Here is a 24549-nt window from a genome sequence, read left to right on the forward strand (position 1 = left end):
CTTTCTTGAAAAACAAGCTCTCTTTAAACGAAGGGTTCACCGTTCAACCACTGGGGGCTAAAATAAAGATTGTGGCATCCGAAATCCCAGCTGGGGAAGGTGTGTGCACTGCCAGCTCTGCTGGTGTGTCCTTCATCCTCAGTTCAGACATTCCACAAGCAAACTTCCACTGACATTAATGGTAACAGACTTTTGTGGCAATTAAAGTTTATGCAACATACCTGAATACAGGAAACACAGGTAGGAGCATATATTACATTTTATTCATATATGTAGCTGACTTTGCCATTTGCTACCACACAGGTTGCCTGGGTTTTAATACACTTCTGTCTCTAAGACTTGGTATAGGTTGGAAATTTAGGACACACACATCAACTGCCAATCTAGAAGATTCAAACCTGTGTGTCAGTCTCCTAAAAATTTCTTATTTTTTTTTAAACCCCTATACTGATACTCAGAAAGAATTTACTTCTTCATCAGTCCTTGTGTTTTGAGGGCTTTATTTTCCTGTTTTCCCATTTCTCCTGCCATTGTAGTGCAGAAATGTGTATTTTAAAAGCCTGCACTTGGGCTATCAGATGATCTTATGACTCCTGGTGCAGGGGATTGAAGAAAAGATACTCTAGAGTACCTCAAGATCTGCCCAGTTTTGCATGCCAGGGAATCATTTCAATCTAAACAATTACAGTGCTGGGCTCTCTGCTTTCTACTTCACCTTCATTTAAAAAAAAGGGATTTTTCTAAGGAGGGCTAGAAAAGGATAAAGAGGAGAAAGAGGAAACTTCACAAGTGGATGGCAAGACAGAGGCTCCATATAATTTAAATTAACACTGTGGAGAGTTGTGATTCACAGCTGTTACAAACAGCTCTACCAAGGTCTGCCTCTCATCCTGGGTCCTGATTTCTTGCAAGACCTGCAGAAACCCAGTGTTCTGTGAGCCATCATCTCTCCCCATGAACCACCTGAAACGAAACAGCACAGCCCATGAGTGCAAACCAACCTGCTCCTGGAGAAGGACCAGAAGGCTTAGGCCACCCCTTCCCTGCTCCCAGGAGGAAAAGCCATAGGCCATAAATGACCGTGTATTTTACCAGGAAGGTCACTTGGTCACTGGAACTCTTCAAACAGAAGTTGCTCAAGAACTGCCATAAATCTTTTAGCTGTTATAACATGAAATGTAACTTCCCACAGTCTCAGAACCTTCTTAGGTTCTTAATTCTCAGAACCTTCTGAGAATTAAACATCTCGAGCTGCCGAACAAGGAATTTACCTTATGACTCTGCAGCTGGGTGAGAAGTGGCAGGGCTGCCTCTGAACCTGTTAGTTTGCAGAGCTGCCCATTCAGCTGGAGCAGATCTCCTTGCCTTCTCCTCAATTCTCAAGACACTTTACACTCTATTAAAAAACCCAAATACATAAACCCTCCCTACCCAACACCACCTAGGACAAGGGAAACACCAGAAGAATAAGAATACTTTGTGTTTTTAAAACTCATTGGCACTTCAAGATCTTCACAGCACACCTCTCTTCCCATCCACTCCCACCTCCTGAGACCCACCTGGTAGTTAAATCAAACCAAGACGATGGCAGCCCTGAGCAGGTCTGACATCTCAGCGATGAGACACTGAGTGGGGCAATGTGTTTTTTGCTATTGGCTTCTGCCACATAATTAAAAAAAAGACCAAAACAAATTACCTGTATCAGAGAAGTAAGAGTATCTTCTGCCTCTGCTGTTACTTTCTTTGCATGTTTTCTGTAGTGCCACCTAAAGAAGAGCCTTACACTCAGGTCTGATATGATTTTTCTTTTCTCCTTATTCCTGTTCTAGGTAACATCGTAATGATCAATTTTACCATTTTCATCTTGCAGGAGTATGTAACATTAGTATGATTTCTCATGTTCCTGTCACACAAAGTATCTCTCCACACTTCCATTTAGCTATCAAGTACAAAGGTGTTTTTCACATAGAAAATATTCACGACCATTATAACTTACTTTCCATCTACTTTGCAACAGTACTGTGGAACTCTACAACCAGTTTAAATTAGTCTGCTGAAGTTTCCTGTCAGCATCTCATGAACACACCAATCTGTATGGATAGAAGAGAAAGTTTATCACAATCAGCTCTACGGACTCCTCATCCAAACACCTCCAAATTCTATCAAGTTTACAGGTGTCCTTTTATGGCACTGAGTTTCTACAGTCCATGAGAAAATTCCCTTCTCCCACATTTTTGTAAATGCACCTTCACTCGTTCCAGTCACTGTATACATTGCCTGCAGTACATGGAGTGCTCCCCTCTCACCCTGGCACAGCACCCATGGGAGCTCTGCAAACACATGAGGTAACAACACACACCCTGCTGTGTTCCCGGCAGGGTCTGCCCATCGAGCTGGGGGTTTGCAGGCAGCAGAGCTATGAGCAGGATGAGCACCAGCAGAAACACCACATTTAAAACACCTTTTGTTCACTGCAAGATGTAGCTAATGAAAATAAACTACCTGATGTCTTCTACTCCAATTAAACCAGCACAAAAAGCTGCTACAAAACTAATCTACAACACTCCCGTTTACTATTTCACTCCCCTCTAAGGAACAGCTCTCAACTTCTGATGCAAGTCAGATAAAGCCACTTGATCACAGCACAGTTTTTTATTAGCTGGTTCCCACCAGACGGGCACAGCAGCCCTCTCACAACAAAATCAGTAACAGAGAATCCTTACTGGAAGCTCAGAAACATGTTTACTTTATATACAAGAAAAACTTATTTACAACAATCAACAGTAAACTATGTACAAAAAAAAAAATACAAGAGACATTGCCATGGTAGTCACTGTATAAATTAACATAATAAATAGGAGGGAAGCAGGTCCCATTCTTAAGGCACAAAACCTTCTTCCCAAGACTGTACAGGGATTCACTTGCTTCCCTATGCTTTTGACAGGATCACAGGAATGGCGGGGAGACCCCTGAGGAACAACAGTCGGTGGACAATGATATGGACATGCAGTCACTGCTAACAGCTGTAGAAAAGCATCATTTTTCATCCTTTCCTTTTTTTTTTTCTTTTTACAGTACACACACATCTTAAGATACAAAATATTTCTTGTAAACAGTCTTTATAAATCAGGTGGCTAGTATGCACATTTTTAAATAACACTAAAACAATGAACGAAGCTCCATTCGATTTGGGTGCAGAAACATTCCCAGGACTGGCACTGAAGGCCTTGGCAGAGCTGGAAGCCCCCAGGCTCCTGTGCAGCCCAGCCAGGCAGCACCTCTGTACAGCTCTCTCTGCTGCAGAGTAGGGGGCACGAAGATCCCCCCGAGCCAAAACAGACAGGCTGGATCAGCCCAGAGCAGGGCACCACTGGCAGCTGCTTCACGGGCCAAGCGTCCCTTGAGTCCCCAGTGCATGCAACCCCACCTAACCCATTCCCCAGAATCTGCCATCAAATATCCAGGACCGTGCCAGAGCGTGAGAGAACAGACTGAAACCTCTTCCTAGAAGGAACCCTATGCCCGGCTCATTGCAGCCACTGCCAAGGGGAGGGACGAGGAACAGAAGGTGCCGCGCGGCTCTCCCAGGAGTTGCATTTTTTAAGAGACTAAACACTGTGTGATATGTGCAGTCCTAGCTTCTCTCAAGCTGATGTTTACCTGAGACTGCTGGACAGTCTCTTTTTTGGCAAAGCAGCAGATTTTAATAATTGTCTTTCCTGAGTTTCTCTCCCACAAAAGAATTATCAGATGCCAGAAGAGGAACTCGGAATAATGTACCCAGGAGTTCAGCTCCCTACTCTGCAGATGGCTCTCACTGATGTTCAACACAAATTGCCTTCATCTATTCACAAAATCTCTGCAACAGAAATCTGCATTATTCCCAGTGAGACACACAGAGCTATGGCCCTTTTGTTAGATCTATACCTTAACAAATATTCAAAGGCACTCAGGTTAAATGTGGATCCCATTTTCTAGCTCTTAAAAGAAGGTAGAACTCCCTCCCTGCCTCTGATAAGCAACAGACAGGAATATACTGGCTCTCAACCCTTTGATAAATGTGCATGCACACAAAAAGGATCTGAAGGCATTGACACAAAGATCATAAAAGCAAAAGAAATGAAGATGGGTCTGTGCAGGCATCATCACTCAGAGCAGATGGCTAATATTGACAGATATGGCACGAATTAAGGAACATGCCTGAACGTAAAAACTCTTTGGATTCCTCTGTCGCTCTGGGCAGGAAGAGTAGAGAGAAGCTGTTTCTATGGAGGCAATAATTTAATCCCTCAGGGATTATGCAAGCAAGGCAAGCGCATATTGTTTATGCATCCTTAACCACGAGGTTGCCTGGGGAAAGTTCAGAGCAAGAACAGCTCCTTCACCACAAAGAGGAACAAACACAGATCTCACCTCTCCTCCAGAGTTCCCACCTGCCTCACTCCCCTGCTGCACTCTCCTGGGAAGGCACCCGGATGTCCCAGCCTGTTCCTGGGACTGTCAGCAGGGAGGATGGCTGCAGCCTGGAGCTCTCCTTAGGGGAGGCTTCTCATTGGCATCCACACACTGCTCTGGGCATCACCAAGCAAGTGGAAAAATACAGTATGTCTGCAATTCTTATTGACCTGGTGCCTCAGGAATTCAATATAGTGAGGGGGGTCTGTACTGAGAAATAAAAATACAGCTATGGAAGCAATCGTCAATGTACAGGTAGGAAAAACAAACTCAGGGCAAAGCTGGACCTATTTCTTGCTCAGTCCCCACAGTATTTATACCAGAAATGTTTCTACCTGGATCAAGTACATTAGTCTTCTTTTACCTTCTCATGAGCAAAACCTGTCACTCACCAGGCTGAGAGGAGACATGTGGGTGACTGCTTAGAACAGACAGGGAGAGTTGGAATAATCCTTGGTGAAATACTGGAGAATCCAATGGAGTTTGCCCAGAATGAAATCAGCCCAGAACCTTTATAAGCTGTCAAGTCTTAACATAAGCTAACTTGACTGCTTGTTGTTAGACTAGAGAGGTGATATCAATTTGATAAAAATCCTTACAAAGAAGAATGATGTCCTCAGGTAATGACCTTTTATGCCACTGTGTATGTGGCCTATTCTGTCTGCAGCCACAATCAGACAGGTGCCACTCTGTAATAACAAAAAAATAAAACACACACAAACTGACAGAGCAGTTAAAAATTTCTGCTGTCTCCCAACTTCTACAGCACTGGTTGTTCTCAAATTTCCTTTGCAGTGATAAACATGGTGATATAACTATCCATGCTGGTCTTGGGCTTTAACAGTCACCCAGCTGAGGCCAGGCACCTAGAAACTCTGAGTCAGAGGCACGAATTTTTCCATGCTACACTGTTGATGGAACCAAAGGCAATTTATCAACATACTTCTGTTTTCATTAAGATGCTCATGTCCTCAGTAACAATCCTCCTTCTCTCAGTGCTCTGATGTTTGAGAAGACATGGTATCTCTCTCAGGGGTACTGAGCCATCCTAGTCTTTTGGTATCACCTTGGAGTGAAGGAGCAAGGCAGCAAGAGAGACAAGCAAGGTGGAAAAGCCTTTAAGACCAAGACAGGTGAAAAGATGCAAGTATTAGACATAAATCACATATTTTGTGACAGAAATAGTTTTCTGCACTGCAAGCTGAAGCAAAGAAACAGCTCTCTTGTTTGTGGCCACAGAAGTGGCACTAAATGGGCAGGCTGTTGCCCATCATTCTGCTCCCTCCACCAAGATGGAGCAAATTGTCCTATATCTCATTTCATTATGTTACACTTCCTGTGCCGCCCAAACATCTCATTAGCTTTCCTCTCCCTTTTATCCAGCCTCCTGCAGATGAATTCAGAAGAGGGAATGTCAGAGCTGATCTCCTGCAACCTTCTGGCTCTGCAGAATTTCGTCTTTTCTTACTACCAGAATTTCTGAACAATTGTTTGTGATGCCTGAACACCTGACGATGTACCATTGCCCCTGGCTGGGACAGGAGAGCCAGGCCCAGTGGGAGGCCCGGCCAGCTGGTGAACCACATGCATTGTTTGTTGCAAAGGCATAAGTGAGTGAGAATCACTGATATTCATCGGAGGAGGTCTGTACTGGCTTTGAATTTTGGATGCAAACTGCATGCAACTACAGGTGTATTAAAAAGGGAGAAGTAAGACAAAAGGACAAGCTCTGTCCCACTTATATACGCTAAATACAGGTGTGGCAAAGAGATGAGTGGGAAAGTTTTGGGTCTGAAGAGACTGTCAGATGCTCCTGAACTAAGACTGGCCAATATATCTTTTGCCCTGAATTATTCTACTGTGATGAAGTTATCCAGTAAAGGTAGCTGTGTTGCAATTCTCGGGAGTCTTGCACTGTCACTGGAACCAGAACTTCCCACGTCAGAGGACGTGGCTCTTCAAGCAGCGAGTGCGTTCCCTCCGGGAGGCTCTGCCGACTGCAGATCAGGTGCCTCTCCACTGGATGCAGCCGTACCCCACAGGAAAAAGTAGCACCATGCTTGGTTGATATGAGCTCTGAACAGCTCCAACTTGGCTGCTCAGTAGAGACAGTTGTGAGCACATCTGCTCGGTGAGGTGACTGCTGTGCAGTTAGCGGGAATGGTAGACACAGGCTGTGAAAACAGAGGCTAAGCCTCGCTGGCAGAAGTGCTCCGGCTCAGCTCCTTGATCCCGTGCAGGATCCTCTTCATGTGACCCACTTTGGTCACACCCAGGTCCTGGAAGAAAAGAGAAAACCTTACCCTCAGAGAAAGGCGGGGGGAACTCCAGGTGGCCAAGCAGTGGTTACAAACTAGTCAGCCAGTTACAAAGAGAGGAGAAAACCAACCAGAAAGATAACAAACCTGAGGGTTATATACAGCACTTCCAACCACATGTCAAAAAGCTACTAAGGATGCAGAGCAGGCACAGAGAAGTGTAGAGAAACAACAGCGGATTGTTAGCCAGAAACACAAATTGCTTTGGCTGTCAAAGACTGAGAGAACAGAAAGAGCACACAGATCAAGGACCTAAGCTAGCAGCCAAAACATGCAGGAACAACCAACCAGTCACATCAAATAACTGGTTACCATGCAACAAAACCCAGGCTGCAGCTGGATGGCACGTGGAGGGATCAGCTACACAGGTCACAGCAAACCTCCCAATGGGAACACAGTCAAAATCACACATGAGATCCAAGGAGCATTCGACAAATGCCACAAACCACTTCATAAGTGTTTTCCTGCTCTATGCAAGTGACCACAATGATGACATAAGTCTCTTGCACATACAAAGCACTTTCAAGTTCTCTCCGTAGAGACAGCATCTCCTGGTGAGGAGATGAAAAGTTGTGCAATGTGATTGCTAAGCACTATTAAAAAAGATTCTCTCTGTCTATGAGCCTCATCAAAGGGCACAATCACTTTTTCTGGTAACAAAGAAGTGTGATGATCTATTTGTCCAGTCACTGCACAAGAACCAAATTCTGCCAATCACAGCACGTTCTGCAAAGATGGGACAGTAGCCGAGAAGTTGAAAAGTTCCATCATTAAAATCAGAGACTCTCAAGAACACTATCTGAAATCTGTATGCTGGACTGTATCACATCTCTAGAAGACTGTGGCAGAACTGGACAGCTGGTCCCTCAACTACCTCTTCTACCTCCCCACTATTAAAAACCAGGTGACCTAAAACAGTGAGAAAATAAAACGAGACTGCAGTGACCCTGTTCGTCTTGCCAGGGCACTGGAATGAACAGCAGGCAGAGCACTTCCAAGCACATTCAGCACAGAAGTCATGCAGATGCAGCTGGCTATTTCTCATGAGCCAACCATGAAAGTACCTTGAGGTCCCTCCGCTCGAGGTGCAGGAGCTCAGAGCCCCGGACGTCATGGCGGATGAAGATATCCTTATACTCACAAAGACTGAGATGCTCAAGCCAGGCCGCAACCTCCTCCGTTCCCCAGAGGTGAACTGTCAGAGATGGAAAAGCAGGAGTGCATTGAGTACCCAGAATCCCAGGAGACAGTGAGAGATGAGGACACCACAGCACTGAGTGCCAGAGGAGGAGGGCAGCCAGGACCACAGCCTCAAACCAAGGGGAGGGCAGCATGACCTACGATCTCAAACAAAAGAGGTAGGACAGAGAAAGGTAAGAGGTGTTCCCTTAAGTAGAGGCTTGCTGTGGTACAGCCAGGAGGAAGTGCATGTTTGTTTTGATGGGATTGGATATGTTTTTTAAAGTTTACCCCCATGCTTTAGAAGAGTCAATTCACTGATACTCTTCTGTGTACAAAACAACAGGTTCATAAAATACATGATAAAGAATCACAGCACAGATTACTTTGCTATTATGTACAATCACTTGTGCTCAGTAAACAAAATGGCAAACTCCCCCTTGTCTGAGGAAAAGAGGAGGAGTTTAGAGGTTTAGACTTCCACCTTCTTGCACAGCCTCTAAATAAGAGAATAATAAAGTTTCCAAGTTCTGGGAGGCAACGAATGAACACCAGCCTGTCAGACAGAAGGAGACTGTACCCACAACTCCAAGGCAGAGGACAGGACCCAGGAGCCCACAGAACAGGTAGTACTTCTGAATTTTAGAAGAAAGCCTTCATAAGGAGAGCACAAACCAAAAATCAACTAACCCAATTTGGAGAGAAAGTATCTTGAATGGCAACTTGTTGATTCATGGCCAGTTTTTATCTAGTTACCAGTAGGATTAAAGGTCAGGGTGCACCTGTGGTGATGGTGATGCCCAACCAACTAGACACGAAACTTGATTAAAGCCCAAAGGTGAATCAATGAGAAAACAACATTTACCATATCACAGAGAATTAGCAGTGAAGAAACTGGAGTTATGCGGACTTGGGCCCCACAGTCATTTTGATACTTAAAATGCCAAAATCCTCAAATTCACTTCCCTAAACATCCCCTGAAATATCCCTGGAAATATGTAGAGAGAATTCTTCAGAGGGTACCTCCTGTTCCTGCTCAGGAATGTTTGCGTGGTACTGGGGGACCATAACTCGAAAAGGAACAACAAGCTACTCTGCCACATGAAGACGACTGAGTAGACCTCCAAGAAAAGGTAGATGCAGGTGAAACAGGAGGAATATGTGAGGAGACAGACAAAGAAGAGGTAGTGTGACAAAGAGACACAGTGAATGAGCAGACTGGGTACCCGGCAGTCCCATGCTACTATGAGTCTCCTTATTTTTGTTGTTCTTCTCCTTTTTAAACTTGGTCACCAGGCGGAATTTGCCACTGCGGCTGCGTTTAGAATAATCCAGCATCTGGTTCTGCAAGAACAGAAAGGGAAAAATCAGGCTCTCAGTTATAAATCGATTGGAATGAACCAAGAGCAACAACCACTGTCAAGCTCAGCTCCACGACCTTGTAAGAGAGGGAAAAAAATTCTAAACTCATTCTGATCAAGAAAGGAAAGGAAGTAGAGAAAGTTGATCCCATGTCAGCCAAGGGATCTTAGCAGGAAATTACTTTCTTTAGCCCTGGGGAGCTGAGTTTCCTTCTTAATGATGTTTTCTCACATCAGACATACAGTCACAGCCAACTAGGGAAAAAGAGAACAGCTAGGGAAAAAATAGCCCTGGTTCTCCTCACCTCCTCATCACAGGGCTCCATAAGCTGCCACAGCCAAGGGATGTCGGCCAATTTCCTCAGCTGGAGGTCCATGTCTGCCAGGGCTGCCTGGAGCTGCTCCTTCTGGGGAGGATCTAATTGCTAGATCAGAAATGGAAACAGAGCAGAGTTAAAACCACATGGTGGAACACACAGTCAGGCCCTTGCCTCAAAATCCCTAGCTAACAAAGCAGTTCCTGCTCATAAAAGGAAGTGCACAGCAAGCACTCTGTCCAGACCTTACCAAGCCAATGATTCTCATCTGTTCTGAGCTCCAAACTCCACAGAGTCTACCTTGACTGCTCATCATGCCCATGTAGCAAAATCATCTTAATTCCTGGATGATAACATTTAAACTGACTGTAGAGTTACAAAGACAAGGAAGCCCAAGACCAGCAAAATGTTATGCCAAGGTAACAGGAGGAGAGGGGAGGAAGTGAGAGGCTGCTTTCCTCCTGCTTTGTGTTCCTTACCAGAGCCATCTTGCCTGCCAATAGCAGCTCTGTCTCATTGTGCAGGGCTTTGACATTATTCACCAACTCTACCACGAGGCTGCAGTTCAGACCCTGCAGGGAAGCAATTCATGCACAAGTTAAGCCTGACAGAGCAGAAGTCTGAGCAGTCAAAAGGAAGAAGTCTTACACAAGCAGGGCCTACTTTTGGTCAATCAGAAAGGAAAACCAAGAGCTATGGAGCGAGGACAAAATGGGAGATGCCAAGTGAGTGACGTACCTCTGTAGACTTGGATTTAGCGTAGACTTTGTCCATAGACTTGGAGCTGGCATTGACAGCATGGGCAAGCTCCTGCTCCATGTCCTGATAGGACTGGGCTATTTCCCGAATGCTAAAGAGAGAATTAGATTGCATCAGCACATGCTCAAAGCAGGAGATCTCTTCTGACTGGGGATCTCCTCCTAACACCCATCCGAGCGACAGGGGCAGGGCTGGGGCACAGGAGGGGCACAGCCCCTGGCAAAGCAGGGCAGTTCTCTCCCACAGTGAGCACACACAGCCAGATCTCACGGGCACAACTCCAGGTGCATGTTCAGTTCTGCAAACAAATTGGGATCAGTGTGAAATACAACCCAGACATTTTAGTATGGCCACGGTGAAGTGAAAGGCAGCTGCACTTAGGGCAACTTAATTAACACTTCTCTGATGATTCTGGGAATTTTCTCTCAGAAGCTCAGACCAAGGTGCAGAATGTCTGACTAAAGGATGAACAGATGAGCATACAGTGACTTCTTCCAAAAAATCTCTGCTGGGCATCAGGGTTACAAGAACCCAGGCTGTCATCTGAGTTCCCAGAGAGGCTTTTGTTTCTTTTCTGATAAAAAGTAATTTATATTCAAAGATAACGGGTTCTTTCAGATTAAAGTATCCATGTTTGCTCACAACAGTAATATTTTTTGTTCATAATGGCCTAAGAAAGTTTATTCAACTTCAAACCTCGTGCAGATGGGACAGTGCATAATGAATGAGGCTGCTCCCAGTGACATGGACCAGCACTGTAGAGGGTAAGAGTGAACAGGAACATCTCTAGGAACAGGAAGTATGACTCCAGGCCCCAAAGGAGGGTTCTATCACCAAAAGCAGGTTGAGTCGCACCTGTGGATCAGAGCACCTGCAGCTTGACCAAACTGGTTGATCTGAGTGGATTCCTCTTCAGACATGATCTCTGGTTGCAGAGAGAAAGAGGAGGGTCGGGACAACTCACACTTCTGTTTGTCCTCCCAGGACTTGAGGGTGCTCTCAAATGCCTAAAAACACAACAAGCAAACTATCAGGTACCTTGTGAAGCTCCTGTAAAATCCCAACGATTGTGCCTACACCTGTAAAACATGTAGATCTGGTCCAGACACTTTTCATTGCAGGACCCAGCTGCTGAGATGCCTAGAACTTTGCTAACTAGCTGGGTGGACTGAAATTTTCCATGCAACATGCTTGCTTTGCTTTAATTTTTGTTTAAGCATAGTTTTAGTCAAAATTGGTAGGCCAGTTACAAGGGCCAGACTAATAAAAATCCATCCATTTCCTACTGGTGGCAGCCTTTTCTTTGAGTAGCTCTATCACCTCTACACTTCACTATTACTGTGACACCTCAGAGCTTGAAATTAAAAATGTTCAAGGTTCCTCCATATCTGGAAGTAAATGGTGTTTCCCTAGGAACTGGTGGATCAAGCAACTGAACTCAGAGCTAGGACCTCTCCTGTTTGCACCCTTACTGATATTCCTGGCAGCAGCTAGTGGTGTGGGAAGAACCAAAACAGATCCAATGCAGAAGGATCAAAACTGAATACAGTGAGAATGAAAACTGTGGAGCCCTGTGGTAATCCCTTCCCCTACTGCCCCTCCTCCAGGACTTTGTCAGGCTCAGTCAGCTCTGTCAGCTCAGTGCAAGCTACCTGATCTCAGTCCTGCTGATGACTCTTCACTGGTCCAGATGAGGCCACATAAGGGAATTTTTTTCCATCTTCAGTTTAGGAAACTATATATCCAAAATCACATTTGAAAAATGTTACCAAAGGTACAGGGTCACATGCATGAAGAGAGGACCCCAGTTCATCAACTGAATAGGACAGGTTTGCTCTGTGAAGGAAGGGGTGTGCCATGATCATCAAAAGGACAGCAGGAAAAACAAGGATAAGCCCATGGCCACGACAAAGTTGCGTGTTGCTCTGCAAAACTGGAACCTATTCCTCAGTAGCAATTCCATGCCTGCAAAATCAGGTCTGCAGGCAGTGAGGAATGGGATGGCACAACCATAGCCACGGCTTCAGGTGGCCCAACACACAGCACACTCACAAGGGACTGCTGTGTCCTCTCTACCTCTTGTGCTTCACTCCACCTTCCCCACCATACCCACATATAAGCTGCCTCTCCTTTTTTCCCCTCCCTTTACCATTTCAGCAGGAATCGTGTTCCCCCTTGCTCTCTCTCTTCAGACTAGATATAAGAAAGAAATTTCATATGATGAAGGTTATGAAATGCTGGCAGAGGTTGCCCAGAGAAGTGGTGGCTGCCTCATCTCTGGCAACATTCATGGTCAGGTTGGACAGGGCTTTAGGTAGCCTGGTCTAGGGGAAGGTGTCCCTGCTCATTGCAAGGGGGTTGCACTAGATGACCTTTAAGGTCCCTCCCAACCCAAACCATTCCACGGTTCTGTGATCATTACCCACAGCGGCTTTGTATGCCCACCTTTGCTTTCTCTTCATACTACCATGTTTATAACTTCCTGCCTGTATCAGGCTGCTTTCACTTTTTCTCTTTGCTCTTCTCTCTTTTCTTGTAATTCAGCAGAGGAGTCTTTTGCAGAAGACCTTGATTTGCTCTGGAAACTGGGTAAAGGGGCACTGTGGTGCAAAGTATCAAGAGCTGCTCTCAACTTAACTGTTTACGCATGGACAGTCACAGAATTAGGAGGAATCATAAAGCCTGTTTGTGCCACAGCAAAGCCTTTATCCTCTCCTTTGGCTTACCCTCAGTCAGTAAATAAGCAGTAAAAGAGCAAGGAGGCTTCCTTATCTGCTAGTACTCATCAGATATATTTGAAAATTATGAGACTGACAAACACTTCTGAACAAGGCATAAGATGCTGCTTTACATGGTCAATGAGGTATAAGCCACATACTGAGCAGTAATGAGAAATTAAGATATTAACCATCTGAATCTAGACAATCCGTGGCAGTTGGTGAGGCAGGCACCCTGTGGGAAAAACAGCATGCAAGTGTGTTAAGAAACACTGTCACCAGGCACCTAGAAAAGGAAGTAAAATAAGCTCACATAAACAACCTTATTTATGCCAATTCCCAAGTGGTGAATGCAAGTCTGATCATATTCTTTCCCAAAAGTTTTATGGTGTGTAACAAAATATGCTTCTTGCATTCACAAAGATAACATTCACGTGTGGCTGTTGCCACATTCTCCAGAAATATGAGACATAAAAACACGTGTGTGCTGCAAGACTGTATGCAAGACTGCTCTTACCCTGTCTCGGGTGAGGGTCTGTGCCCTGTTCTTATGAACAATCCAAATGTAACCTGGAGGCTGGATCCAGGCCTCTCCATCCACTTGCACGGGAACTCCCTCTTCTCCAAGGATTGCTATCTTCACCGTCCGACACTGCAAGAAGTGACTGCATCAGAAAAGCTCTAAAATGTTGGTTTTCCAAAAGCATGAGCCATTCTCTGTCTTTGCAAAGCCCTTCCCCAGGTGCTGTAGCTTTGGTGCTACTTGAGGCATCTGTGTCTGGGCAGCAGGGCACACCTTGCCCTTGAACAGCAGGGAGCACTTGCTGCGTCTTTGGATGAACCTGTATTTGAGTTGTTGGTCTAACTCCTACCACAGTGAACGCTAGCAAACAATTCCATGCTCAAATCGCCCCTGAATATTCTCATTTCCAGCCCTGGTGGATGCTCTTTCCATGGACCAGAGAGAGCACAAAGGAGGGCTTTACTGACTGAAGCTGGCTCTGAAGTCACCAGCTGGAGAGGGGGCAGGCACGAAGAGCTCACGGAGGCGGGTGATACCTGTGCAATGCGGTGGTGCTGCAGGTTGATCACACGTGACACTGCCATCTGCATGCTGCCAAACACGGCCACTACCTCCAAAATCTTGTCATCAAAGGAAGGGGCTGTAAATGTCTGCCAGATACAGGGGAGAGAGAATTCAGATGACATACAGCTCTGTTGAAGAGGTTTCCTTTAACCCCCTACTGGTGCAGATCTGGGGGTTGGCTTTCAAATGTGCTCTTTAATCTGTATAAAATTAACAAGGCTTGAAGCTGACAATCTGCAGTGAACCAGCAGGGAGAAAAAGGAGGTTTGATAGTTCCACTGTGCTTCCAATGGCTAAAGTATAATGCAGACACACAGGTTGTAGGACACAAGGCAATAATTATTCTTCACAGAGTAGGCGCTCCTTCAATAAATACAATAAATACAATGTTTCTGAGTAAATCTACCTGCCTTTGCCTTCAAGGGGCTTTACTTCTCCACCAGTCTATGGTGACAAGGTCAACCTAAAACACTTCCTGCAGCTCCAAATAGTCTGGTGATGTTTCTACTGAATCATGACAGACTGCCTGGGTACAAAGCTGCTGAAGACTGAATTTCAGTATCTTACCCACTTCCCAAAGAAAGTACAAGCAGACAGGCCCCTTGACCTCTTCTTGTAAGTACTCTTCTCAGGGGCTCTGACTTCAAAAGCAACAGTAAGTAGAAACATTTCCTGGATTGCCTTAGAGAATACTCACATCATCTTCCTTGGTTCCCCCCCAGAAGTTGGTGCCCCCTGCGTAGCTGGGGATGTTGAGTACAGCAATCCCCTGGAGACTGGGCAGAGGGATTGGCCTCCCATCACACTGCACAGAAAAGAAGGCAACACTGCTCTCAGCCCAGCAGGAGAGAGCCCCTCCTGCCAGACCACATGCTCTAAGAACAGAAAACAGCCAACACAGCTTAGTAATACATTAATTCAGGTTTCTTCCTGTTTATTTTTGACCTGGCAGAGTAGAACTATCCACTCAAGTCTCAAGAGCCACGCCTCTTTTGGCAGACATGGATTTGAGAGAGATACTGTTGCTTCTTTTCCTCTAACAGGAACAGGGAACACCTGAGAGGCTTGGCAAAACCTCGTGGTTTATTCCTCCAGAAAGGGGAATAAAACTCATGAAACACCTATGTGATGAGGGTCTCCTCCTGCAAGTTACCTGTTTATGTTTTATATGGCCTATACAATAGTAATTTTACCCAGTCAGATGCACATTACAGCACAGTCAAATCAAGAGCTTTCCACTGCACCTACTATCTAAAATGATGTGTTCACATTAGATACCACATGTACCATAACAACCCATGCTGAACACTGAGCTGGGAACAGCAAACACTTTCCAGCGAGATGATACTTCCCTTATGGTCTGAGAATACAAGTTGTCCTCCAGAACCAGGAAAAGCCACTTTTAGTTGTATCAGGCAGGCAAATGTCACTAAGTAGAATCACCATGCCAAAGTCACAGTGCCCGAAGGAGATGCAATTAGGCATCCCAGTTTTAGGAACAGAAGAGCATGCTAATTCCTCACCTCCAGCAAGACTTTCTGCTCCAGGTTTTTATACGTTCTGTGCAGCAGCTCCTTGGTCCCCAACACTCCGTACCACATCATGTTCTTTGTACGACTTCTAAGGGGGCAAATCAAAAGAGAAGAGGTCAGCACAGACATTTACCCTTTCACCAAGAAGGAAGAAAAACCTCACATTGAAATGATACCTGCTATGTCCTAAAACACAAAGGTGCTCTGCTTCCAAAAGGGTCAAGCACTCCGAGTGGTCACCATATGTATTAGGGAACTGCTTCCCTTTAAATACGTGTCAGGTAGGAATTGAGGATGACTGAGTAACACACGCTACCAGGAACATACACAGACTCCCCTGGCACAGAACTTGTCCATCTCATACATCAGAACATCAACAGTGTTTGGCTGTATTAGCTCAAGTACAGCAAATGTACCATCCCGGGTTACACAAAGCATCCTGCAGCTGCCCAGGTATTCAAAAGGCCAAACCCAAAGTTTATATTAAGACAGGATCAAGGCCAAAACCAGCCTTTGTGGCATTTGTGCTCCTCTTGTGGCTAAATAGCCCAGGAGAAAAACCTTTGAGATGACATAAAAAGAACAAATGCACTCAATTTACACCAACATAACTACTTAAAGACCTTATAGCATAATAAATCAGTAATAAATCAGTAATTTATCTCCTCTGTCACGATTTCAAGCCTTGAAGGAGATTATTTACACAACACACCTATTCAGCACATGTGTACACAACCAGCTTCCAAACCACACAGAAGAATGAAGTGGTTTCAGTCACTTCTAGCATCAATCCAAAGGTCAAAGCCAAACCCACCTGCATTTCTCTGGGTGCTCATCACGTTTGTTGTTGAAGTCCAAAGAAATCTTTGCATCCAGTCCAATTCCAAAGTAGTTATTCATGACACACTTCTCTGTGTAACATTCACTGCCAATCAGAACAAAACTCCTATTCGTAACTCTGGGTACCATTTGATGTGTATCTCACACAGAATCCCAGAGTCACTTAGGGTGGAAAAGACCATCCAGCCCAACTGTGTCCAATGTGTAACTGCGTGTCTAACTCCATAAGCTGCCATTCCCTGGCACCCAGTCATGTAAGTCTGGGCTGCTGCAGCCTGTTACTCTGCTCTGGAAACTAATCCACTTCTCCTGAGGTCTGTTTGGAGATGCCCACTCCCTCTCTTCAAACTCCTGCACATACTCACAGATTTTCAGGCTCAGAGTTAAAGGGATCAGCGTGAATCAGCAACCGGCTGATGACAGAGCTCCCAGGCAAAGAACCAGACATGCCAGCACGGATATCTGTAGGAAAATTGACCATGGAGGAGAGTGCAGCTAATCATAAGCAGAAAACAGGTAACTTCAATCTCCAAGACAAGATAACAAGAGTTAATGTATTCTGCCCTGTCATTCGTGGAGAAAGCAAATAGCAGTAGTGCTTTCTTCCACTCCGGAGGCTTAGCTCTTTTGACAAGCAGAAGGATTTCTGGGGCTGCCTGCAGGGTTTCTGCCTGACAGTGTATTGCCTAAGGCCAGCAGCACAGTTGTACAGGAACATGGAAAAGGGCAATAGGAGTGTGTTCTCTGCAGTAGCCTTTTTGTTCCAGGGTGAGACAAGCAATGTCTCTCCTCCAGTTAGTGGAGTAAGAGTAAAGTTATTATCCAAGTTGCTCAAGAAACTACTGTCTCCTGCTTCTTAAATTATCAACTGGTGACCCACAAACAGTAGGTTTGTCAGAGAGAAAGGAAATTACCTGCCTCTAGAAGAGGCAATTTGTACAAGTAATTTGGAGGAAGAGGTGGAAGGACACTGCCACAGTGATGGGGAGAAGTTGCTGCTCAAGACGTGGGAAGTGGGAATTCTGCTGGGTCTGTGCACTTCCAGTGACTTCTGTCGTCACATGAAGGGACTCCCAACCTATGGCTGCCACTCTTCAGAAACCTTTCTCATATCCCCCTTCTCTAGGTTACTTTGAGATCAGCATCTCCTTGCAATTGGCACCTAAATTCTGCCACTTCACAGTGTTAATGATAATCTGTGTCTAGGTCTTAGCTACAAACTGGAAATTACTGCAGCTCACTCCAAGCCTCCTCTTGAAGTCATCCATAAGGGGATTTCTCTCCTGCACAAAAGAGCACCTGGCAGGACAATTCCATGTTTTCTTGTGGGGACTGCAGCCTGTGCTGCTGTCACCCATGCTCCAGCTGGCTGCCTCAGTGGGAAGAGGTGGGTGTTACACTTACTTGGGTAGAGGATTTTTGTGTTCAGCATTGGCAAGTTGTCCCGGTTTCCTGTCTGGGGAGGAAGAGATGCAGAGCTGCCCAGCGACAAACTTCCTTTGTTTATTAGTCTTTCGCAAGGAGACTTGGAGGCTGTGAAACACAACACAAACATGGCTATTGACAAACAATGCTGTGATTCAGACCAGCACAGGGCAGCACAGTCCAAGCAGCAAGACTGGGTCAGGACTCACTCAACAGCAAAACACTTGAGCCACCAGAAAACAAAGAGTTGACAGAACCAGTCATTAAAAGACAGAGACATTATATATGTGCTGCCAGAAAACTTCACAGACTAGAAGCACCAAAATGCCACATGAAAAATGTTACAAATGGAGATGAAAAAAAGCTGGTGCCAGCAGCGTAAGACAGAGTATTTGGCTCCCAATCAACACTCAGGGAAGTTTCAAATATATCTGCAGTGCTCAGGGATCTCTAACAAATTGCTCAAATAACACAGTGATTAAAGCAAACTGGCTGCTGTTCTCTGTCATCTGCAAAGGATGGCAGGGAAATGTCGCCAGGTACATGACATGAAAAATGCTCAAGACCGTCCTTGTCCAAGCACTGAAAGCCAAGAGAACCCAGATTACTGGCTAAGGTGCAAGAAAACTCATCACTCCTAGGCTCCAAATGCTACGAGCACAGACCAGCCATCAGAGAGGTAGCGAAAAGTGGGGTGTATAATGCACAGAAACATGTAGGGCCTGAAGAGCAATCATGCAAAAATTAGAGAAAAACACAACGCACCAGGTAATACATGTAACACCACCTTCCCTTTTTACAACTAACACAACTGGAATGCACAGGCAAGACCTGCCTGGTGGTGGCTCCAGAGCAGTACCTTTCCTCCTCCCCTTGGACACTCCACAGCTGCTGCTGTGTGATGACTGCAGGGACATTTTATCCTCGTTCCTCAGCTCCTTGCCCTCCTCAGAGGATGACAGACTAAGCAGGAAACCCTCTTGCTCCTGGGTCTGGGCATTTTGCTCATCTACAGCTGTATGGAGAGAGAAAGTAGGTGAGTTTCTCACAGCTCTTCCAGCAAGGAATACCTCCCACTGATGTAAATAAAAACAGGATGGGACTCTACATATCCCAATTCCTTAAAGGAAAGAACAGGAATAACAAAAAGCTCAGGTACTCAGACATCTTGAGATGTAAACTGTGTTACAGGTGATGGGCTTCCATTTATTTGCATTTAGATGTTGCCAGGAATTCTAACCAGACAGACATGAAGTGATTAATGAATTTTCTGTTTGTTTAATCTGTAGTGGCGCAATAACATCAGCCACTTGAAAAGGGCACTTAGACACATATAATGGAGGAGGAAGAAAATAGCAGTTGGTAAAAACCAATTCAAACAAAGGGAAGAATCAGATTACATACTTTGGAAGAAGAAAAACAGTTTGGAAAAGTTGAACAAACACATCTGAAATGTAACTGGAGTTTGCTGGAGAGCTGACATGATATAAACACTAGCATGTTGCCTAAAGAAATCAAAACTTCCTTTGCATGTAATCAACAGGCCTTTTCCTCCCCAGCAGCCCTTGCCAGAGCACAGCTCTAAACTGACCACAGCTACTCTACCAGCTCCTCGCCTCCACAGGGGGACGAGCTCCCCTTCTTGCAGTCTCTTCCCCTCCCTTGTGCTGACTTTGGAGTTCCCCAAAATTACCCACAAGGCAATCCAACCCACCAGCCCATCAGACACAGAAACACTTCAGGCTGGATTAAGCAAATTGCTTGGGCTCCAAAAGAACTCCACAAACACCAAACTGGCCTAAGGTAAGCAGCAGCAAAGTGGGGCAGCAGTGAGGTCAAGGCCTCTATTTCACCAGAAGCAGGTTGTTTGCTCCACTTCCCTCATCCCATCCTACTTCACCTTCAGGATAGGTTGTATACAGTGCTGCAGTGCTGGAAATCCAGGCAACACTGCAACGCTTTGTAACTTACTACACAGTTGTTCATAGTGCACATTTGGGTGTGCCCTGATGTCACATCTGCAACTTCAATGCTTTCACCTCCAGTGACAAGCTGTAAAGTATTTCCTTTGGTCTCAGTTAAACCCTTGTTTATGACTAACATCTGGAAAACTGATGCCTTTCAAAGAAAATAGAACCTTGAGCTATGGGGGGTGTGCCTGGACAGAGATAAGATGTGGAGAAGAAGGTCACCTGCCTAAGAAGTTAATAACAGAACAGAACTGATTTGTACCAAAGGTGCAGCATTGTAAGTTTTTCCCAGGGACAAAGCTTGTTCAAGAAGTTCCTGCCTGTTCTTGCAGTTGTGCCACAGCAATGTTTTGCTCGGCTCTGCTATAAAGAGATTTCTGAAACAATCCAAGTTAAAACACTTAAAATGCTTTTTTCCCAAGTATTTTCGGATCCGTTTTACAGCAAGGCCATACAAACAGCTGCACTGACACAGTTGTGGTATGGGTGGGGACAGACAGGAAATGCAAATTAACAGAGTGTGGGAGGGCAGGAACTTCCTAAACCAGCCCAATGGGAGAGAAGACATCTTGATCTTCAGGCCCATTTACCAAGCAATGTGTCCAACAGGTGGGTTTGGCAGAGATGGCACTGAAACTAAATAACCAGGCTTACTGAGTGGCTTCTCTAGCTCAGGAGAGCTGTTGTCAACAAAGAACCCTACTGCCCTGGAACAAAGACAATGTATTCTTCTCAAGAGGCTGTAGAGTGCCAAGCAGGACTCCTGACAGTCACCTTTCTCTGCGTGCTCTATGATCTGGCGAATGGCCTTTTTCAGGCTGTTGGCCCTCAGCATGAGCTGCTCCCGGGGCCGGAATATCTGGGGCCGCGCCGTGCAGGACGAGCCCACCGAGCGCTCGCTCGAGGAGTCACAGGCACTGCCCGACCCATCCCCGTCCTCGGTCTCCTCTGCAATGGTGGGAGGAGGGTTTGGCAGAGATGAAGATGCTTGAGATTCATCATTCAGTGTCTTCAGCAATGAGTCCAGCTTCTCCTTCAGGACACAGCACTACAAGGAGAAGAAAAACATTTGAGTAGAAATAACAGTAGCCTGGGTAGCTCATTTTTTTAGTGCCTGCTGAACTGCTGCTGTCCTAGTTCTCTGCAAACAGAGCAGTTTTACATTTTAGAAGTAGAAAGCCAAACAATTTTCAAATTTTACCTTCCTGGCCATGACCTCTGATTCCTCTGAGCTTTCTGTTGCCTTCTCATAGGCTTTCCCTACTCGAGCCACAAAATCCTTCACTGTCTCACAAAGCACCCTGGACAAAGGAGGGAGTGAAAACAAAGTCATGCGAAGATTGTCACAGGATTTTCACACTGCAGATTTCACTTAAAGAAGTTGTCCTCCAAGTACTCACTTGGCTGAGGAGATGACCACTGAGTGTTGGTCAGAAGTCAAAATTTTGGACAAATGAGCAGCCACTGAGTCTTCATAGCAGAGAATCTTCTGCACCTGTTGACAGTCAGAAACAAGTCATTGGGGTGCTGCTTCCCAACATTACAACAAATGCTGTGCAACCCTGGCTCCCCAGAGAGTACCAATCACTCTACAGGTTCTTTTTGCCCTGCAAAAGTTCCACAGTCCAGGGCTCAGTTACTCACTGAAGACCTGAATCTGAGGAAAAAACTACTTCTGAACCTAGAAACGATCAGCAGTGCAGTTCTTAGAGTCTCTGATCAACTGCAGATCTAAAAGCACTTTTTTTATGACTGCTATGCAGCTTGTCACTATTTCAACAACTTTTTGTCATGATAGCAAATAAAAGTCAATTATTTCCTTTCTGTCCTGTTCCCAGGATCTTCTCCTCATCCCTCGTTCTGCTTGTTGACTCTGGTAACCCAACCTCCATCCTTCTCAATAATACTTCATTGCCTCAAAGCTCCTGATCTTTGCAGCTCTGGCTGCACCCAAGCCATGGCTCAGGTCTGCTCCACTGGAGCTCAACCACTGTCTCCCATCTGCTCCAAGGCTGGTGCTCCAGTCCCCTGCTCTCTGCATCCTGGGAGGTACCTCTGAGTCCTCACTGAAATCCTCAGTGACTGTGGAAGTAGAGGCCTGGCGAGGCAGTTTGGTTTCATACACCATGATGCTCCACCTGTTGAAAACCACACTTGTCACTACAATGCAGATGATTTCATCCTTTATCCAAAGGACATAACAGGTTAGAACCTCAAGGCAGAACAAATTGCACTATGGGGGGCCATGACCGATACACGGAAGCCACAGAGTTGGAATGGAAATGCAGAGGGACTGAACTAGGGAAGAGGGAAGGATGACAAGATGAACAAATATTCTACAGCACAGGGAACTTCCCTGTACTTCTCTCTTCACAGAAATTCTACGGGCATTACTCAATTCAACATAAGAGATGCCAAAATGCAACTCAAAAAACAAGAAGCATTTTTAAATGTACGAAAATATAGGAGGTATCAATACTAGGGGTAGACATCCACTTCTGCATTCAGCTTTCATTTCTAAGCCAAACTCAAGATAAATTGCTCCCAGTTTACCAAGAAAAAAACATAGCTTAAAAAAATAAGTCATGACTTTAAGGGTGAAAAATTCAATTGATGAGAACTCTGGAACAGAAGAGAGGACACAGGACATCAGACAATTTCACTTGTTACTGTTCTGCAGCAGTGACATGGAAAGCCAGACCACCTTTTGTTGCTAGAGGGTGACAGGGGATTATCAAAAAAAAAAATGTTATCTGGCATTAGTAAGAGGTCCAGCAGCTTGGCAGAATCAAGACAGCTCCGTTCTCCCCTGGAAGGATATTTTCACACAACTCTTGCACAGCAGAGGATGTTAGTGATGGCTACTCACCTGTCCAGCATTTTGGTACTGGCCCTCTCCAGCTTCTCCAGGATCTGTGGGAGCTGGGTGTCATCATCACAAGCAGACCCCCAGCCTAACACACGGGCAAGGTCATTCCCCGTTCCCAAGGGCAGCACTCCCAGCTGGCACTGCATTAGAGAAAAGGAAACCAAAAGTGATATTCAAATGGGAAAACACAGGCCAGGAACAGCTACAAGTAACATTACTGATTCCTTAATACACCAGTCACTGAGAAACAACTAATCCCAGGGTGGGGAGAAAGTAACTGGATGGGGAAAACAGCCAGGAGAGCATGCAAATGTAGAAAAATTTCCTCTGCTTTTAGTTGTTAATTGAGAGGGAAGCATTTTACAGCTACTACCTGAAGGAGCACACCGCTGAAGTAACCCCTCCTACAGAGGTTTGTATGTAACCATCAGGTGGTGCTGTTGTGTTTCTGTAAAATTAGCAGACACAGCTCCCAGACAAAATGGAAACTAAAATTAAACACCTACTCCAATGAAGTTTCTGCCTATGCCAAGACTCCAAAATTACACCACGAGAATTAAAGGGATTAGGAATTAAACAGATGAGGAGCACAGGCCACGTGGAACTCCCAAGTTTTCTAACTGCAGCCCTTTCAGAGCAGGTCTCTGCTGGCAAGGGAACAGGAGTACTCCAAAAGCTTCATCTTGAGGAGGAGCACTGGAGTCAGGAATAATGAATTAATCCATTCCTGCTTCTGGCAGAAAACTCGTGAAGAGCCCTGCTGTGGGTGAGCTTCCAGCAGCTTCAGTCCTGGGGCAAACTACAGCTGCATGACCCAAGAAAGTCTCTTTAGCCCATGCTGTTGTTACTTCATTCCTTCACCCCACCAAGCTCCTGGGCAGGTACCTGTTTGTGAAGGTTGAGGCTATCAATCTCAGAGAGAACCCAGCCAACACTTCCATCCCCACCACAAACCAGGATCCGGAAAGTGTCAAATTTCTGGAATAAGCGTAAACTACAGAGGAAAGAAAAAAAGCAAGAGGGAAAACCAATAAGCTGTTACAGAAAGAAATGGTGAACAATTCCAATCCAGGTAATGAACGTGGCAGCTTTGCTTACTGTAGGCTCTGATTTCACAATGAGTACAGGTCACTGTCACACTACAGATGAATTAAAATGGTTATAATTAAGGAATTATAAATACAGCCAAGCAACTTACAATGGCTATTCACTACAGAAGTATCTCCCAGACATGCTCTGCTACTAAAGCAGGGTACTTTTGTCTGTACAGAAGAGGAAACAAGCACGTGATAGCTGATTATCCATTGAATTAACTCCTTTTTGCAGCCTCACACCACTTACTTGTCACTGTTGGACTGCTCTGAGGCCACACAATCAAAGTAAAGCTTCAAGACAGGGAACTTCATGCAGTCACTCAGCAAGGAGACAACTGCAAGAGAATGTAAAGCCTCACAAGCTTTAGTCCTCCTTCTGGAAAAGCAACACAAACCAATACTCTGGCACCTGGTCTGTCCTGCAGGCAGGCAAACAGCTCAGCACTGTGAGTTGCTCTATTCACCCTTTCCATAATAATTAAAAACCTCTCCTTAAGCTGTTTGAAACTGCTTCTTACTGAACATCTTCAGGACCTACTGCCTGCTTTTACTTTGGTTTTACATGTATGTTTTTTATTATTATTACCTGAACAGGATTTGACAGAGTACATGGAAATCCTTATTTT

General features: G+C 45.2%; 1 protein-coding gene across 7 annotated transcripts in view; it reads right to left on the reverse strand.

Annotated features, from left to right (window-relative positions):
- Positions 1-4: 4 nt before the first annotated feature.
- DGKD (diacylglycerol kinase delta) overlaps positions 5-24549 on the reverse strand; it is a 60616-nt gene continuing 36071 nt past the window's right edge. Inside the window, exons 10-32 of one of the 7 annotated variants that reach the window (XR_005567200.1) lie at positions 23715-23823; positions 22830-22969; positions 22014-22098; positions 21361-21455; positions 21162-21261; positions 20735-21008; positions 18826-19005; positions 17970-18098; positions 16931-17027; positions 16540-16650; positions 15717-15813; positions 14891-14998; positions 14166-14279; positions 13624-13758; positions 11245-11396; positions 10369-10480; positions 10110-10202; positions 9619-9738; positions 9179-9296; positions 7838-7968; positions 1997-2090; positions 1697-1766; positions 5-963 (exon numbers count right to left, since the gene is read on the reverse strand). Coding sequence is in view for 5 of the 7 variants with exons in the window: in XM_039391178.1 (XP_039247112.1) it covers positions 6645-6734; positions 7838-7968; positions 9179-9296; positions 9619-9738; positions 10110-10202; positions 10369-10480; positions 11245-11396; positions 13624-13758; positions 14166-14279; positions 14891-14998; positions 15717-15813; positions 16540-16650; positions 16931-17027; positions 17970-18098; positions 18826-19005; positions 20735-21008; positions 21162-21261; positions 21361-21455; positions 22014-22098; positions 22830-22969; positions 23715-23823 (2590 nt within the window). In the remaining 2 variants the exon portion in view is untranslated. Of the gene's footprint in view, positions 964-1625; positions 2091-2637; positions 6735-7837; positions 7969-9178; positions 9297-9618; positions 9739-9779; positions 9974-10109; positions 10203-10368; positions 10481-11244; positions 11397-13623; positions 13759-14165; positions 14280-14890; positions 14999-15716; positions 15814-16539; positions 16651-16930; positions 17028-17969; positions 18099-18825; positions 19006-20734; positions 21009-21161; positions 21262-21360; positions 21456-22013; positions 22099-22829; positions 22970-23714; positions 23824-24549 lie in introns of those variants that run through there. The other 6 variants (XR_005567199.1, XM_039391179.1, XM_027724950.2 and 3 more) reach the window with 6 other exon arrangements.

This window comes from Pipra filicauda, unplaced genomic scaffold, assembly GCF_003945595.2.
Source record: "Pipra filicauda isolate LSUMZ 115617 unplaced genomic scaffold, ASM394559v2 scaffold90_size2875636_pilon, whole genome shotgun sequence".
NCBI classification, from domain to species: domain Eukaryota; kingdom Metazoa; phylum Chordata; class Aves; order Passeriformes; family Pipridae; genus Pipra; species Pipra filicauda.